Genomic DNA, 17,215 nt, shown 5'->3' on the forward strand with positions numbered 1-17,215 from the left:
AATCTCTCCAGGTACTGATAAAATATAATCAGTGCCAAAATTGTTGGTTGTGGTTGTGTAAATATACAAATGAGAGACAGCTGATAAAAGTCTAAATCTCTTTGTGGGTTTTAATATTTTAAGATTAAAAGTCAGGGTCTAGGAAAAAGGTCAGACAAAATCTACACACAATAAAAATTCTGACAGGTTTAATGTGACCTTCATTTAAAAAAAGAAAAAAAGAAAGTGTTATTTTTAAGATGCCAATCCTGAGAACATTAAAGTGCTTACAGTTGAAGAAACAGCCATAAATTTCCATAACCCAGTTTTATGTAATATATTATCAAACTCTTGGTAAGCGTCCAGTCCTCATTTCTTCCTCATATGGGTGACCATCACAGAGTTTACGTAAAAATGTACCTCAATATGACTGTGATTTATAGCGTGCAACAAAATGTATGTTCAGTTTAAAGTTTAACTTGCACAAAACACATTGCACAAGAAGAGATAATCATTCCAGTATGGGTGGCAGAGTTCAATGATTCTCGATAAGAGTGTATGACTCCAAATCTCGCTAGATTCACAGACCTGATGAAGGAAGTGTAATTTTTATGTGTATCAGAAACTCTTACAATAGGAACTGGTATTGATTAACTAAAGCACAAACATCGTTTTTTTCTCCTCCTCTTCTGGCTCAGTAATTGAATTCTGAATGAAATGTGACTGATAATAAACTGTGGCAAATCGACCCCTTTAACACGATCCATTCCAAATCACCAGTTTATCCTCATGAATAATTGAGTACGGAAGTACAGGAATGGGAGGTGTCTATGAATAATAAGTAGCGCCGCCCCCTCATGTTTATTGATTGGGTTTATTTGACAGCCGTGAGCTTCAGTCCCACTATGGCGTCTCATCAAATCAGGATGGGCTTTTTCTACCGCCTCCTGTACTGGAATTTATCACTCGCCAGTTGCTTTTCTACATCTGGATTTCTGTGCTGAAAGACGTCAAATGTAGGCGAAATGAAGGACGAGAAAAGCACAGCGCGGTCGCTCCAGAGTGCCGACACGGAGCGTAGAAATGCAGCTGATGTGGAGGATGGCCGGGCGGGCAGCGGAGCAGCGCTGAACCCGGTGCTGCATGAAGCGGCATCTGACCGAGCCACCGCACCGACAGCCCGAGCAGGAACAGGAATACGCGTTTTAAAGGTACCAGATCCAGTTCCGTTTAGGTCGCAGTGTTGCTGTTAAGCGACAGGGCCAAAGTACGCGTGAATCCGTGAACTGCATCAGCAATTATCTGTATAACACTTTCACACGCCGCCTTGTCTCAAAATCTAGTGCGCTCCCTGCCTAGACAGCAGATTTGGGCATCATAGGCGCGTTCCGCGTCTTTGAGCTGAGCGGGCTGCGAACGCGCCTGTGATTCCCAATATTGCTGTCTATGTAGGCGGTTCACTAGGTTTTGTGGGACAGCCTGTGGTAATAGATGGTCTGGATTAGTAATGCCATCTCGAGATTGTTCTCACTTGATGTTTTATTGGCTTTATCATCAGAATAGTTTAGGTGTAACGCCTGTAACCTGTTAGGGGGCGTTCTCACAGGGCGCTTTTTGTAATTGCTATTTCAGTCTATATACACCTGCGTCAGATGTACATCTTTGGGCTTTGCATTGCATCTCGCTGTTTTTCGGCGACTCGCGCCCTGGCCAGCGTTGACAAATGTCAAATGAAAAGTAGTCTAGTTCTACTTTTAAAAACGCGTATTGAGTATGGCAAGCTGTTTTAACATGTATTCCTTAAAACTGTATCTGACACCGCTCTGACTGCTTCAGTGATTTCATACAGTAAAGATTTTGTTGATTCAAACCAGTGGCCAGGGGCGTTTCTAGCCTTTTGTCAGTAGGGTACAACGGGGCTAAAGGCACACCTTAAGAAAAATTTTGCTTTTCACTACTCTCAAAGTATATGATTGCAGGAAAAATATATATTTTTGTGTGGAAAAACAAATAAAAGTGGTTAATTTTGTTTAAAAAATCTTATAAATGTATGAGGTGGTGAGGGGGCCTTTTACCTCACACACGGGGTAAAAGGCACACAGTATTCATACAAATACTTTAGCTAAAATAATATGTTTTTATTAATGACTCCGTTAATACTTGTTCAAAAGAATGACTTTAACAAAGTTTGTACTATTTTCTGTTTATTTTGATAAATAAAAGAATTCATTTTTGTTGAGTAAACATACTGTCATTAAAATAGGCCTATGTAATATATTTTTTATATATAAAATATAAAAATAGATTTTAAAAATACAGAAACAAAATTATTTTAAAAAGGAAAGATTCTGAAAGCATTGAAGGAGATCCCATAATAGCCAATTTAATATAGATTTACAGTAGTAACAATAAATTATGTTATTATGATATGATTGATATATTTTAAAATATGATTGTTTCATAAATATGGTGATTATCTCTAAGATGAATACCCAATTTGATATATAATATTTGCTATGTGAATCTAACCATGTCATGTTTAGAAATGGAAAAGTTAGCCAACCATTTATTATCATGTTAATAATTGTGCCTTTTGACCCCAAATACCATACTTTTACATATTCACCCGTTATTGAAAAACTGTTGCTTGAATTACCTTGAACAAAACTGAAAATCATTAAGAAGACCTTTGTCTGAAAATACAAACATTAATTTAATGGCTTCTTATTTGCTACTTAAATCAGCAACATTTTAAAAAACATCAAATATTAGAACAAACTACCTCAGAATCAACTCTGCGTTGCTGTCCGCGATCGCGTCAAAGATCAGACAAATTTGCATGTGCGTCTTGAAAAGTGGATATTTAAGAAAGTGCTGCGGCAAGTTTCTAGTGGTTTAGAGGAAAATAAAATCAATGGCGCCTTTTGCCCTGCGGCGCCTTTAGCCCCGTTGTACCCTACTGCCTTTTTTTTAGAAAGAAGTGTGCGTAAATGTATTGAATGTGCACTTGTAGTGTACTTAAATATGAACGGTAATTGCAGATAATGTAATATTAATTAAATAAAAGACCACTTAAGTGTTCTTAAAGGGTTAGTTCATCCAAAAATGAAAATTCTGTCATTAATTACATGTTGTTCCACATCCGTAAGACTTTCGTTCATCTTCGGATCACAAATGAAGATCTTTTTGATGAAATCGAAGAGAGTTCTGTCCCTCCTTAGCAACTGAAAATTTGACTTCAAAAAGTTAATAAAGAGATCGTAAAACGAATCCATATGTATTGAGTGGTTTAGTCCAAATTTTCGGACTCGATAGCCTTTTATGATGAACAGATTTAATTTAGGCTTATATTCACGTCAACATATGTTCGCTGATCAATGTTTATATGCGTGTAAAAGACTAAATTAAATCTGTTCATCATAAAAAGTGATCGAGTCTCTTCAGAAAATTTGGACTAAACCACTCAGTTGATATGGATTAGTTTTATGATGTCTTTATGAACTTTTTGAAGCGTCAGTTTCAGTTGCAAAGGCTGCCTATGGAGGCACAGAAAACTCTCAGATTTCATCAAAAAGATCTTTATTTGCGCTCCGAAGAAGAACAAAAGTCTTATGGGTTTGGAACGACATGAGGGTGAGTAATGACAGAATTTTCATTTTTGGGTGAACTAACCCTTTAAATAGAGTACACTTTCATGACTTTGTTTCTTAACACATTAAGTAAGCCTTTTAAAATTGTTTAACTCTTAAAAGGAAAAGCTGAAAAGTAGGGCTGCCCCCTAATAGTCGACTAGAAGAGGCTTAGTCGAACAAGATTTTAGTAGTTGGTAAAGCCCAAAGTATACTTCACTTTTTATGCATACGCGAGGGTCAGCGTACAATGCGCGTGACACGAATTTCGTAATTTTCGAATTTCGAGTTTTGTAATCGCGCGTACTTTGCACACGCAGTTTGCATATGTGCATTTAATTTTTTTTGCAGTTATTAGTTTATCCACAAGGTGGCAACCATGCCCTGGGGGCGTCAATTCACCAGGTAGTCGAAGAAAACCTGCATAAACAGAACAGACTGGAACACATGCAAGCTACAGCGAGGCCTATATAGACAAAAGATTGTGCGAAGAGGTTAGAAAGTACCGTCATTTGTACAACTCTAGCATTAAAGAATACAAATATATTTACATGGGTTGTAACTCATGGTGAGAGATTGCTCAGAACTGTGCATGCGTCGAACGCCTGTGTACACTTATGAGTCAAATGAAGTATACTTTGCAAGGCTGTACGTTCGACTGTGTAAAAAACGAAGTATACCCAGGACTTTAGTTGCAGAAGAAAAAAACTCCACAGGAAGTGGCAAAGTCCATGAGGGACTGATCGTTAACTTCGGGCATGAAATCCAAACATTCGCCTATCATCCATCGACCTCAAATATGGCTTGTCTTATTTTGCCAACATGTAAGTAACAACTTTACATGGCCGCTCACTCTAACGTTAATCTAGATAAATGTGCGCTATTATTAGTCGCATATTCAAGTGTTTGTGTAAAGTGTGGAAGCTGAAGTATTAGCATGCTTACTGCATGACATGGAGGTGCCGGCGCGATCACTTGAATTTTGTTAACTTAAAATACTCAAATTTTTTTGTCATACAGATAAGAGTAATAAGTCATTCCAAACTTTTATTTGTGTATACTTACAATAACAACAAAACGTTGTGGTTTTGTAAAATAAAGAAAACAAACAGGATGCACTTTCTGCCGTCTTGGTCTCCCTGAACAGCAGCGCATCACATAAATGAACTGAAACTCAGCGTATAGGCTACTTGCCTCACAGACACAGACATGAGAAATATATCTATTGAATGCTTGAAATATCTACTTTTAAACAAATTCAAATCGAAAACAAGTACTCTCTGATTGTAATCCACATGATTACATCTGTGGAGATGACGAGTCAGCATCGTCAACTTCATCTTTGCAGCCGACACTGACTCAGAAAACACTAGTTTATTAATAAATAAACAATTAAAATGTCTTCATACTATTTTTTCCAACACATTCATACTTATTACTTTTGCCAGTGTGCTTTATGTGTGTGCTTGAGTCATATATTCCGCCCTATATTTAAGTAATTAAATTATTATAAACGTGCGATTAGTCAACTAATGGCTTAAATGAACGACTACTAACCAATTGGAAAAATCTTTAGTTGGGGACAGCCCTACTATCACGTGACTAAAAAAGTGACTAAAAATAAATATTTCAGTATCAATGTAGCAAAAAATCTATATTTTTGACAACACTACATTGCACTTAGTTTGTTTCAGGTGTCTTTTTAAAAAGACTACAATTGAAAAAATGTATATATTATAGGCTATATAAAATTCTATATAAAATTGCGTTACACGCTGCTGCTGAGATCTACCCACATTTGGCATGTGGTAATGTGTGGTAAGGTGTGGTCTTTTTAAAAAGACACCTGAAACAAACTAAGTGCAATGTAGTGTTGTTAAAAATATAGATTTTTCTAGTTTTTTCATTGATGTGTGTATATATATATATATATATATATATATATATATATATATATATATATATATATATATATATATATATATATATATATATATATAATATATTGGGGTATGCATGATGTGAATCCTCATATTCTGTTGTTTATTGTGCTATTTGCACATGTAAAGCTAAACCCCTGGAAAACAAATTTTGTTGTTTTTAATTAGAGACACTTACCTATTTTAATTTAACTTAATTCTAATTTAACATAATCTTGCGGGTTAACGGTTAGTAATCGGTTAGTAATAAAAATAAGTACTAAAACATACAATAGACAGTTATTTTAATTAAATAAATATTAAAACAGCTTGCCATATCTTGAAACCCTTGTGTTATGTTCCATTGCACTTCAGCTGTTTATGAATGCAAGAACGTGTGCTGTGTGAACGCCACCTCTGTGTGTTACGTGACAATGCCTTTGCCATTATCTTCACAACACACCTCACATATTATGCCTACAGGAAATATACCAGTCATTATATTCAGGCATTGTAATAGATAATCATAACTAAAATAAGATGTTAGTTGCTTCCTCCTCCTCTAACTGCATAAGCAGAGTTACCTTGTTGAGTTTACAATGCTTTTTTACCTATTATTAGACCACTGCATTCTTCTAGTCATGCCAACTTATCTAGTTACTCTTATCTATTTGAAAAATACATTTTTATTATTCACAGCATTAGGATCCAATGATGTTCTCATTTGTCATTATTAACAAAATGTCAAATATGTCATGTGATATACATAATGATCTAATAATCAATAATGACATAAGTACAGTGAACCTATGCAGATGCTAGGGATATAATAACAGTGACACATTTGATTTGAAATATGACTGTGAGTCAGCTATGATCTTTAGATTAGATCAGATATCTTTATGCTCATTATTATTACTGCATTACTTGATTGAGCAATGCAGAGTAATAAGTAGAGTCAACATATACAGTACATAAAAGACTTTATGCATGAGAAATTGGTAAAATCTGATCCGAAATTAGAGGTGATTTAGCAATGACCTTTAGTTGATAGATACTATTCCAAAAATATTTATATGGGTAAACAAAAATACACAAAAGGAGCATAAAATGTAGAAATATGTCATAACAGCTGCCTATTTGGTAGAACATGTGAAAAGTTAGAAATTATGATGAGTCATTGATGATCTAATGATCTATAGACAGAACTATTGTTCTAAAATTGATTGCACCAGATGGATTATACAATAAATGTGATTTTTTTTTTTAAATTATTATTATTATTAAAGGGTTAGTTCACCCAAAAATGAAAGTTCTGTCATTCATTACTCGCCCTCATGCCGTTCCACACCTGTAAGACCTTCGTTCATCTTCGGAATGCAAATTGAGATATTTTTGATGAAATCCGATGGCTCCGTGAGTCATGATTCATGATTCATGATTTGATACGCTGATTCATAACGCTCCGAATCTTCCTGAAGCAGTGTTTTGAAATCGGCCATCACAAAATAAGTCGTTATTTTATTTTTTTGGCACACCAAAAATATTCTCTTCAATTTATAATATTAATATTGAACCACTGTACTCACATGAACTGATTTAAATATGTTTTTAATACATTAATGGATCTTGAGAGAGGAAATGTCATTGCTGGCTATACAGGCCTCACTGAGCCATCGGATTTCAACAAAAATATCTTAATTTGCATTCTGAAGATTAACGAAGGTCTTACAGGGTGTGGAACGGCATGAGGGTGAGTAATTAATGACATTATTTTCATTTTTGGGTGAACTAACCCTTTAAATAAATATTTTTGTTTGTTTATATTTATTGATTTATTATTAATTTATTGTATTATTATTATTATTATTATTATTACAATTGTATTATAAAGTATTATAATAATCATCACAAATAAATCAATAAAATAAACAAAACAATGTATAACTATTATTATTATTATTTATAATCATTACAAATAAATCAATACAAATTCATAATTTATTATTACTGTTCAACAATAATAATTATAATAATAATAGTAATATTAGTAATAATAATAATATTAATAATTAAAATAATTTATTATTATTATATATTACATCATATATTATTATTATTATTATTATTTAACCTACTGTTTCAAACCTGTATGACTTTCTTTCTTCTGTGGAACACAAAAGAAGAATTCAGCGTTTTGATATTGTTTTGTTTTGTCCTCACAATAAAAGGTTCAATGTTGTTTTGCACACCCTGTGCTGCTGATGCCAGTGGTCACTTAATTAAGCAGGGCAGAGCATCATCACAAAATGATTTCACCAGGCAGACTAATGACACGGCGTCTCCGAAATGGTCTCGACTCGCACATCTCTCCAGGGCGTTTGTGCCCTGGGTAAATATTTGGGCTGTAGTAATTCTCTGCAACTGAAAACAAAACCTGATGTCTCTCAAACAGGCTCTGTGTTACAGGGTGGAGTCCCGACAGCCACCAACTTGTGGTTACCAAGGCATGATTTCCTATGACTGATTTGGGCTCTAAAACACTTTATTTGGCCTTATTTCTAGAAGGGCATAATTTCACAAACACAAGCAGCATCTAATCTAGACTCTTTTCCTCAGCGTAACATGAAGAGAAATGGCAGTCGAGGCTGCGTGACCCGGAAGACGCGGTTCGGCTCTCGCGAGCGGGACTGGTTGAAGGGCGACGCTCAGCGAGGCTGCGTGTGTCTCTACGGGGCCTCGGAGCCTCAGCCTCCACCGTCGGGCCCCCAGACCTCCACCACCCCGCAGCCAGACCTGAAGCTGGTGCTCTGCTCCACCAACACCACCGCTGAGGAGCTCTGCGCTCAGAGAGACGTACAGGGTCTCTACCTTCAGCTGCACGGAGACTTAATCAGGTAATGCAGACACGGTGATGCTCGCAGCTCCCCGAGCTGTAATTTTCTGGCTAGACGAGGTCTTGTCTCGATAATGATCCTTATCAGACTCACGCTGTGGAACAGTCGGGCCAGACACACACAGTTCAGGCTGTTTATCAGAAATGACAATGTGAATATCACATGCTCATTGTTTACAAATGACTGGATAAGTTGTGTGATTAGTCATTCATTTGCACCTCTTGATATTATAAATGTTAATGATCCTCCAAAATAACGTCATCATGAACGTGTTTGTCTTATCTCAGGATTCAACAATAAGGATGATGGCCTGGGTGTGAGAGAGCTAGAGTCTTAAAGGGATAGTTCACCCAAAAATGTTGTCATTATTTACTCGCCCTCAAGTTGTTCCAATCCTGTATGAGTTTCTTTCTTCTGTTGATATTTTGAAGAATGTTGGTAACCAGACAGTCGACGGCACCCATTGACTTCTATAGTAGGAAAAAAAAATACTATGGAAGTCAATGGTTGCAGTCAATTGTCTGGTTACCAACATTCTTCAAAATATCTTTTGTGTTCAATAGAAGAAAGAAACTCATACAGGTTTGGAACAACATGAGGGTGAGTAAATGATTTTTAGGTGAACTATCCCTTTAAGGCTCGTTCACACCAAGAGAGATAACCGTCTTAGTGTCAATGTCATTGTTTATTCTAAGCGCGCTGCAGTTTTTTCATCTGCTGCTTTAAATGCTCAAGCTCTTTGATTTGGCTGTCAATGTTTTTCATCAGCTGGAAAAAATCATTCTGAAAGTGATTCCAACGATATCTGTGCCATTTAGAAGAATTTTTAGAGCTATATCTTTATCATTATCATTAGTTCTTGGTGTGAAGTTCTTGGTGTGAACAGGCCTGTACCGCTGTGAAAAACAAGTGTGCTTAATTGTATTGAACTTGTAGTGTACTTCAAATCTTTAAAGTGTATTTTTAAAAAACCTATACTTGCAGATAATATAATATTAATTAAATAAAAGGCCATTTAAGTGTATTTAAAGAGATTTAAGTACAATTAAATTGTCAAATAATAAAATTATAATTAGCAATAATGTCAAATTAAAAATGTTACATTTTAAATCAGTATGTTTTCATAATCTTTTGCCGTTAAACTTATTTTGATGTGTTGACTACCATATTAAAGCACATGTAAAGTAAAGTACTTGAATATAATTGTTATTCAATATTACATTTAAAGTTAATATTTTTTAAATGTACTAAATTGCAACTTCAGCATTACAAATATGTAATTACTAATATTTAAATACATGACATACAAGTTCTAATAGAAAAAATGATATTCAAATATATTTTTATTTCACTATAAATGTATATTCAGCAGTAAACTTTAACAATATTTCTAAGACAATACAAATAATTATCTAATTACATATAAATATGTACTTAAATCCTACTTTAAATTTAATATAAATTTAAACTATAATACATTTTCATTTAATTGAAATCAACAATTAAGATTCCACAAACATTTAATTCATTAAAGTATATTATACCCTTAATAAGTGCTCTTTTTAAAAGTATACTAAATTGTACTTCTCACAAGGTTATGTTCATTGTCCATAAATATTTGTTTTTGTACCACGCATTGCAGACTTAAACATTAGGTTTTCAGTGACGATTTAAATATTGTTGTGAATAGATCTAGCTGACTAACACAGATGATGAGGTTTGTTGAAATTGTGAGAATGATTCGTTTTAGAATTATAGAAATTATAATTAAAAATGATAAACAAATGACCTTATTCCATCGTTTTCCACCTAAAGTCATAGCTGGATCATTTCAGAGTAAAAAAACCTAATAAGTCACTTGTTGTAGTTTTTTGTTTTTGTAAAGGAAACGTATTAAAATTTAATTTTATAGATTTCATTTTAACTCAAAAGTGTTTGATTAAAAATAAACATTTTAAAAACAAATTCTATTGAGCCCATGTGAAAATATCAACAGGGCAACTACTACAATAACAAGATCACAACATACTTGACAGGAAGAGGAAGATCTGTGACATTTGATGTTCAGTGTTTTGTTTTGAAGGATGTGTTCTGTCAGTTTTTAAAAACTGAGTATTTTTTACATTGATTCACAAGAGACATAAATAGAAAGTCCAGCACGGTGTTTTACTTTCTTTTTATGCCTTTTTATGCCTGAAGGTTTATTTTTGAAGCCTGACTCATCTCTGTGTTTATGGAATAGTAACAGTAAAAATATTAGGGATGCACTGAAATGGAAATTCTGGGCCAAAACCGAATATTCAAGATGCGATTAGGCCGAAAACCGAAAATAAATAATAAATTAATAATCAAATAATTAATCTAACTTAAATAACAATTAACACTCAAATAGCTAAAACTGAGTTTTACAAACATTTAAATTGCACATAAACCCGTTTTTATTTTAACTTTTTAATAGCCTAACAGAATCGTTTCTACTCCAGCTTGTTGGTCAAATCTTAACATTTAAAGAACAGTAAACTGTAATAACTTGTTTTCATGACAGATTTATTCAAGCATACATTAAATAATGAAGACATCACTGACAGATTAAGTAAAATATAATGAATATGTTATACAGTAGAAAAATGCTCTTCTCTAGAGTTATTTTTTTTCTTGCTAACTAAAGAGTTTATGAACATTATAGCTTTCTTGAGGAACATGTAATATTTATAGCCTACAGGCTGTTTTATTGACGTCTTTCCCTGGTTGAAACGAGACAGGATTCATTTCAGTAAGTTGAACTGTGTCTTTCAACATACCTTGTGATGTTCATTCATGCTTATTTCGTACTGTAACTAGTTGTAAAGAGGAGATGGGATGATCGGTGCACAGAGCTGGGTAGTAACGGATTACGTGAAACCGAAAATATCCGTTTCGGCCGAAAACGTTCGGTAGCTGAAATTTTGGTGCATCCTAAAAAAAATATTATACAGTAGATGAATTAAATAATTGTAGGGAAGAACTCTCCTGTTAAAAATATTTATTACACTCTGGGAAACTTGATTCTTATTGGTCAGCTGCCACTTTCTGTGCTCAAATATTTTCACATAGTGACCACAAAAATGTATAATTGACTATTGTCATTGGCAATTGATTTCCTACTTAGCTGTGGTAATATTATCTTTCATCTCACATATTAAAATAATTTCAACTCAAATAATCAATATTTCATGTCCATTTATTAATTTATTAGTAAAGTAGCCTTGTGAGCTCATTATTGGAAATCTGACACAAAATCATTGAGTGGATCAATGAGTTTTGTGGTTTTTAGTTCATGTCTGTTAGCTTCTGAGGTCATCTGAGGTCTAGGATGCGACGGTCACGCTCTCCTGAGAGCCTCTCTTCCCTTCTATGACACTTGAAATGAATGCTTATTCAATGTTCAGGGTAATGCCGAAAGAGCTATTCTGTACTGTACTGGCAATGTGTCATGCAAAGAAAAGCGTTTCATTCAGATTAGTCTCACATAGCCTGTTCTATAAAGTCTATAGTTTAAAATATACTTTAAAATTACACTGTTATGATAGTTTGATTATAATTACCTCGTCTGTCAGCATGATGCTGGTGAATTGCAGAGCTGGTGCTGCAACTTGAAGAACGAAAAATAACTTCGCTGTGAATATATCGGGGCATTGAATCACGTTTCGTGTGCACCAGTGCGAGCACGAGCAATAAGTTGCTGGTTGCAGTTCACTTAACGGCCACCAGTGTCAGAAATAACAAGGTTTTTTGAATTCTACATGTAGCCCCTTTAAATTATTTGATTAATTATCATTTTAACTTAAAAACATACTTGTTTTTGTTCAGATAGTTTTACTGCACTTTGTTAGTCTTGTAGTTTTTTTTTTTTACCTATAGCAGGTTATGATTCAGTCATATCACATTCACAGAAAATAGCTTACTTCCACATTGAAACATGAGGTGGATATGCTAATGTACCCTGAAAGTTCACAAAATTAACATTTTGCAGATATATGCATTTTAAATGAGGATCTTGTATGCAGATGTATATATATATTTTTTTCAAATTCCAAAAAACTATCCTCATGAATATAAACGATCTCTCCTCAAAACCAAGAGCAATTAGCAAGTCAGCAAATGTTTTTGCTGAGGTAAAGTAAAGGCTATTGGCTTCAATTTTAAATACATCAACAAAGAAAATTGTAAGCAAAGAAAATTGCACTCACCGTGTCAATGGTTCTGGTTCAAAAATCTGGTTGTTGAGTGATTGACTTGAGTCATTTAAAAGTAGTTTCCCGTTCCTGGAAATAGCAGACATATTTAATGTAAATTCTGACATTTACTTTCTTTCTTTTGCACAATACGAGTGAAGATATATTGAAGAATTTTGGTAACCAAACAGTTTTGGTGGCCATTGACTTCCCTTATGGACAACAGAAGACATTTTTCAAAATAGCTTCTACACTGTGTACAGAATTATTAGGCAAGTTGATTTTCTGATCATATTTTTTTTTCCAAGCACATTTTACCAATTCCAATCCACATCAATCTTAATAACTACTATTAATATTGTTTTTAATCCTTTATAAGTGATATATAATTGTTCATGAAGGCTGGAAATGAAAAATGCCTTATATTCAGGTGTGCAGAATTATTAGGCAGGTTTTCTTTTACAGGCAAAATGAGCCAAAAAAGAGATTTAACTCAGACTGAAAAGTCAAAAATTATTAAATACTCATGAGAAGGACGCAATACTAATGCAATACTAGAAATTGCAAAGTTAAAGCATGACCAAGGGACAGCAAAATGCTCATTGGGTCAGCGGGGTCAGACAGAAACAGATGGAAAAGAAAAGACACATGTTAACTGCAAAATAATTAAGAATTAAGTGTGAAACCATCAGGAACCCTTTAGTCTCCAGCGCCACCATTTTCCAGAACTGCAACCTACCTGGAGTCTCCAGAAGTGCAAGGTGTCAGGATCTCAGAGACTTAGGTTAGCTAAAGAATCCTAAAAAATGACCCGCACTTGATAAGAATCACAAGCTGAAGTGTTATAAAATACATGAAGACTGGGTTTTTATAGGCCTTATAAACAGACAGCTTGAGAGTGACTCCTGAAGGACCAGCACCACAACCTCTTGTACCACTGTTTGAAGAATTCATCTTCCAAAATCTGGCAGTAAGTTTTGGAAGATCATTTTTAGTCCATCTCTGCAAGACAGACATTTCAGGATAAGAGATGGACTAAAAGTGAACTCAAACACCTTACTGCCAGATTCTGGATAAATTCTTCAAACAGTGGTACAAGAGGATGTGGTGCTGGTCCTTCAGGAGTCACTCTCAAGCTGTCTGTTTATAAGGCCTATAAAACCCAGTCTTCATGTACTTTATAACACTTCAGCTTGTGATTCTTATTAAGAGCGGGTCATTTTTTAGGTTTCTTTAGCTAACCTAAGTCTCTGAGATCCTAACACCTTGCACTTCTGGAGACTCCAGGTAGGTTGCAGTTCTGGAAAATGGTGGCGCTGGAGACTAAAGGGTTCCTGATGGTTTCACACTTAATTCTTCACCTTAATTCTTAATTATTTTGCAGTTAACATGTGTCTTTTCTTTCCACCTGTTTTTGTCTGACCCCGCTGACCCAATGAGCATTTTGCTGTCCCTTGGTCATGCTTTAACTTTGCAATTTCTAATATTGCATTAGTATTGCGTCCTTCTCATGAGTATTTAATAATTTTTGACTTTTCAGTCTGAGTTAAATCTCTTTTTTGGCTCATTTTGCCTGTAAAAGAAAACCTGCCTAATAATTCTGCACACCTAAATATAAGGCATTTTTCATTTCCAGCCTTCATGAACAATTATATATCACTTATAAAGGATTAAAAACAATATTAATAGTAGTTATTAAGATTGATGTGGATTGGAATTGGTAAAATGTGCTTGGGAAAAAAATATGATCAGAAAATCAACTTGCCTAATAATTCTGCACACACTGTATGTCAGCTGGAGAAAAAAAAAAAAAAAACGTTCTGAAAGTGATTCCATATTGTTTTTCTGTTGTGGTGTGGACTCTGCTATTCTTTTATATTGAAAATATTTTAGAAATATATCTTTATCATTATTGTTATAGTTATCGCCCTTGGTATGAATGGGCCTTAAAGGATTAGTTCACTTTTAAATTAAAATTTCCTGATAATTTACTCACCCCCATGTCATCAAGGATGTTCATGTCTTTCTTTCTTCAGTCGAAAAGAAATTAAGGTTTTTGATGAAAACATTCCAGGATAATTCTTCATAAATGATACCAGACGAGGAATAAGAGTCTTATCTAGCGAAACGATCCTATTCTACTTACGGAAAAAAACGGACCTGGCGCCACGTTCGTTCCGTAAGTTGAATAGGGAAGGTGTAGGACATACAGCGTAAGCTTTTTGAAGAATACGAAGATGCGGTTTTGGCGGAACCACTTGGAAGGTGGTCATATGTTTATATAAAGCATATTTATTTTAAAAAATTAGAAAATGACAGATCGTTTCGCTAGATAAGACCCTTATTCCTCATCTGGTATCGTTTAAAGCCCTTTGAAGCTGCACTGAAACTGTAATTTTGACCTTCAACCATTTGGAGGCCATTTGAAGTCCACTATATGAAGAGTAATCCTGAGAAAAGCTGTTGATATTTGAAATCACCAAAACAAACACGCCCCTATCTTGATAGCTCCGCCCCCATATTCACTAACATGCTATGCGGCACAGGCACCTCCCCCATCATGAGTGTATACGCCCCTTACTGCTGATTGGCTACAAGTGTGTTTTGGTGATCGGTCCGATCCACTTTCAACAGCGTTTCTCAGAAATCGCTTACTGCACCTTTAACTCTAAATTATGAACATTTGCAATAGCAGCTTAGCAACATAACAGCAAAACATGGAATATGCAGTCATTTGCAACACTCCCTGTACTCTTGAGGCACGTTTGTGCTTCCTTCCGAGTGTTTCTAGTGTCTGTCGTCTGTAGTTTCTGTGGTGGTTTTTAAGGTGCGCTTGACAAAGAGAGAGAAGCAAGTCATGCTTTCCCCTCTCTCTGCCCTTCTGGGAATGACTGGGCTTCGGCTGAGATGGCTGAAATCACATTATTTCGCAGGAAGCAGTCCAGCCCTGAGCCGAGGTAAAGCCAGGCAGCTAAGCTGAATTAGCTGTGAGGAGGCTGCACATTAGGGCAGCTCGCAGGGACATCTGCTGATGTGTGTGTGTGTGTGTGTGTGTGTGTGTGTGTGTGTGTGTGTGTGTGTGTGCGCTTTCTCAGGTCTACTATTTATTTCACTTCAGGTAAGCAGCAAGAAAGCATTAAATCCCTAAAGTGTCCTTGTCAGCTGTACTCTGCCTCTAAAAGCAAAGAGCAAAAGCTGAATTGGGCCTGTGCCGTGAAGGTGCGGAGGCCGCCGACGGACCCCTGCTCTGCTTTAACACGAGGACATCTGACAGGTCTGTAGGCAAGCATGTGGGTCGGAGCAGCTGCATTCTGGTAGTGCCAGGCTATGGGTCACGGGTTTGCAGAGTTCGCTGGTTTATCTGCTTCGGAGCCACGAGGAGCTGTTAACTGGATTAGAACGGTGGAATGAGATGACGATTTAATCAGGGAGAGAAAGGTGGTGGCGCTGTGCAGTTATGGCGATTATGAGGCTGGACAGTGAATTATCGTTATTGGAAACCTCATCAAAAATGGGGTTTTGTGGCTTTAAGGTTATCTACATGCAATTCTACTTTTTTTAATTTTTTTTTTATTTGATTTAAAATCACACTTTCTCTTCCAGGAAAATTGACCAAAAAGTATTGATGACTTATTGGTTGTGTACAAAACTTTATTGGCTAGGACTGAACGATTTATGGAAAAAGTCTAATTGTATATTTCTGATATTTATTTTTTTTTTTTTTTAAGCTCCAGTTTCACTGTACTTTTTTGTAGGGCTGCATGATTTGGCCAAAAGTTTTATGAATATATATCAACATGACTAAAATAATAATAATAATTTTTTTTATATTTGGTTATTGCTGTTTTTACTACCGGTAAAATAAATATTAAACAAAATAAGAAATTACCATTTCACTGTAAAATAAAAAAACAATAAAAAATACTTTTAAATCATGTATTAATCTTAGTAAATGTTAGGGGTGGGCGATTCTTATTTCACAATAATGATATATATCACAATATAGTTATTTTATCTCATTTCTGTTATTAAAATTAAGAAAAAAGAAGCAAATTACAAACAATAGGACAAATACAATATAACAAAAATAAGAAATTAAAGAAATTAACTTTTTCAGATGCAATAGGTTGATTTAGCATAGTTGGAATTAGTACAGAAATATAATAATCAAATGTAAAAATAAAATATTGCATAGTCTTTACTGTATGAATTAAATATAAATGTATTCTTATTAAAGCTAAAAAAAGTTGGTAACACTTTAAAAAATAAAAAAAATGATTCAGTCAAGAGCAGTAAGTTATTTTCTCTTTTGTTTGATTCACATTAATAACACAGAGCAGCAGGTATATTAGGCTGCCGTCACTTTAAGAGCAAACTCCATACCCATTCTGATACACATCCTGTTTACACCCAGCTGTTTACTTTCACTTGAGACATAACCGGCTGTGAATATAAACATGAATACTTCACACAATGGGCATTTTGACATAATTGCATGTGTATTCGACCATTCAAGAACTTAATTTGTGATCGCATGCTGAGAGAGAGACACGGCTTTCTGTGTCAGTCAGCACGTG

General features: G+C 34.9%; 1 protein-coding gene across 1 annotated transcript in view; it reads left to right on the forward strand.

The window, feature by feature from the left end:
- Window positions 1-496: 496 nt before the first annotated feature.
- phlpp2 (PH domain and leucine rich repeat protein phosphatase 2) overlaps window positions 497-17,215 on the forward strand; it is a 93,341-nt gene continuing 76,622 nt past the window's right edge. Inside the window, 2 exon segments of the mRNA XM_048186065.1 lie at window positions 497-1,190; window positions 8,147-8,424. Of these exon segments, the coding sequence (XP_048042022.1) occupies window positions 1,005-1,190; window positions 8,147-8,424 (464 nt within the window). The 5' untranslated portion in view covers window positions 497-1,004.

The sequence above is a fragment of the Megalobrama amblycephala genome, linkage group LG3 (assembly GCF_018812025.1).
Source record: "Megalobrama amblycephala isolate DHTTF-2021 linkage group LG3, ASM1881202v1, whole genome shotgun sequence".
Taxonomy (NCBI): Eukaryota; Metazoa; Chordata; class Actinopteri; order Cypriniformes; family Xenocyprididae; genus Megalobrama; species Megalobrama amblycephala.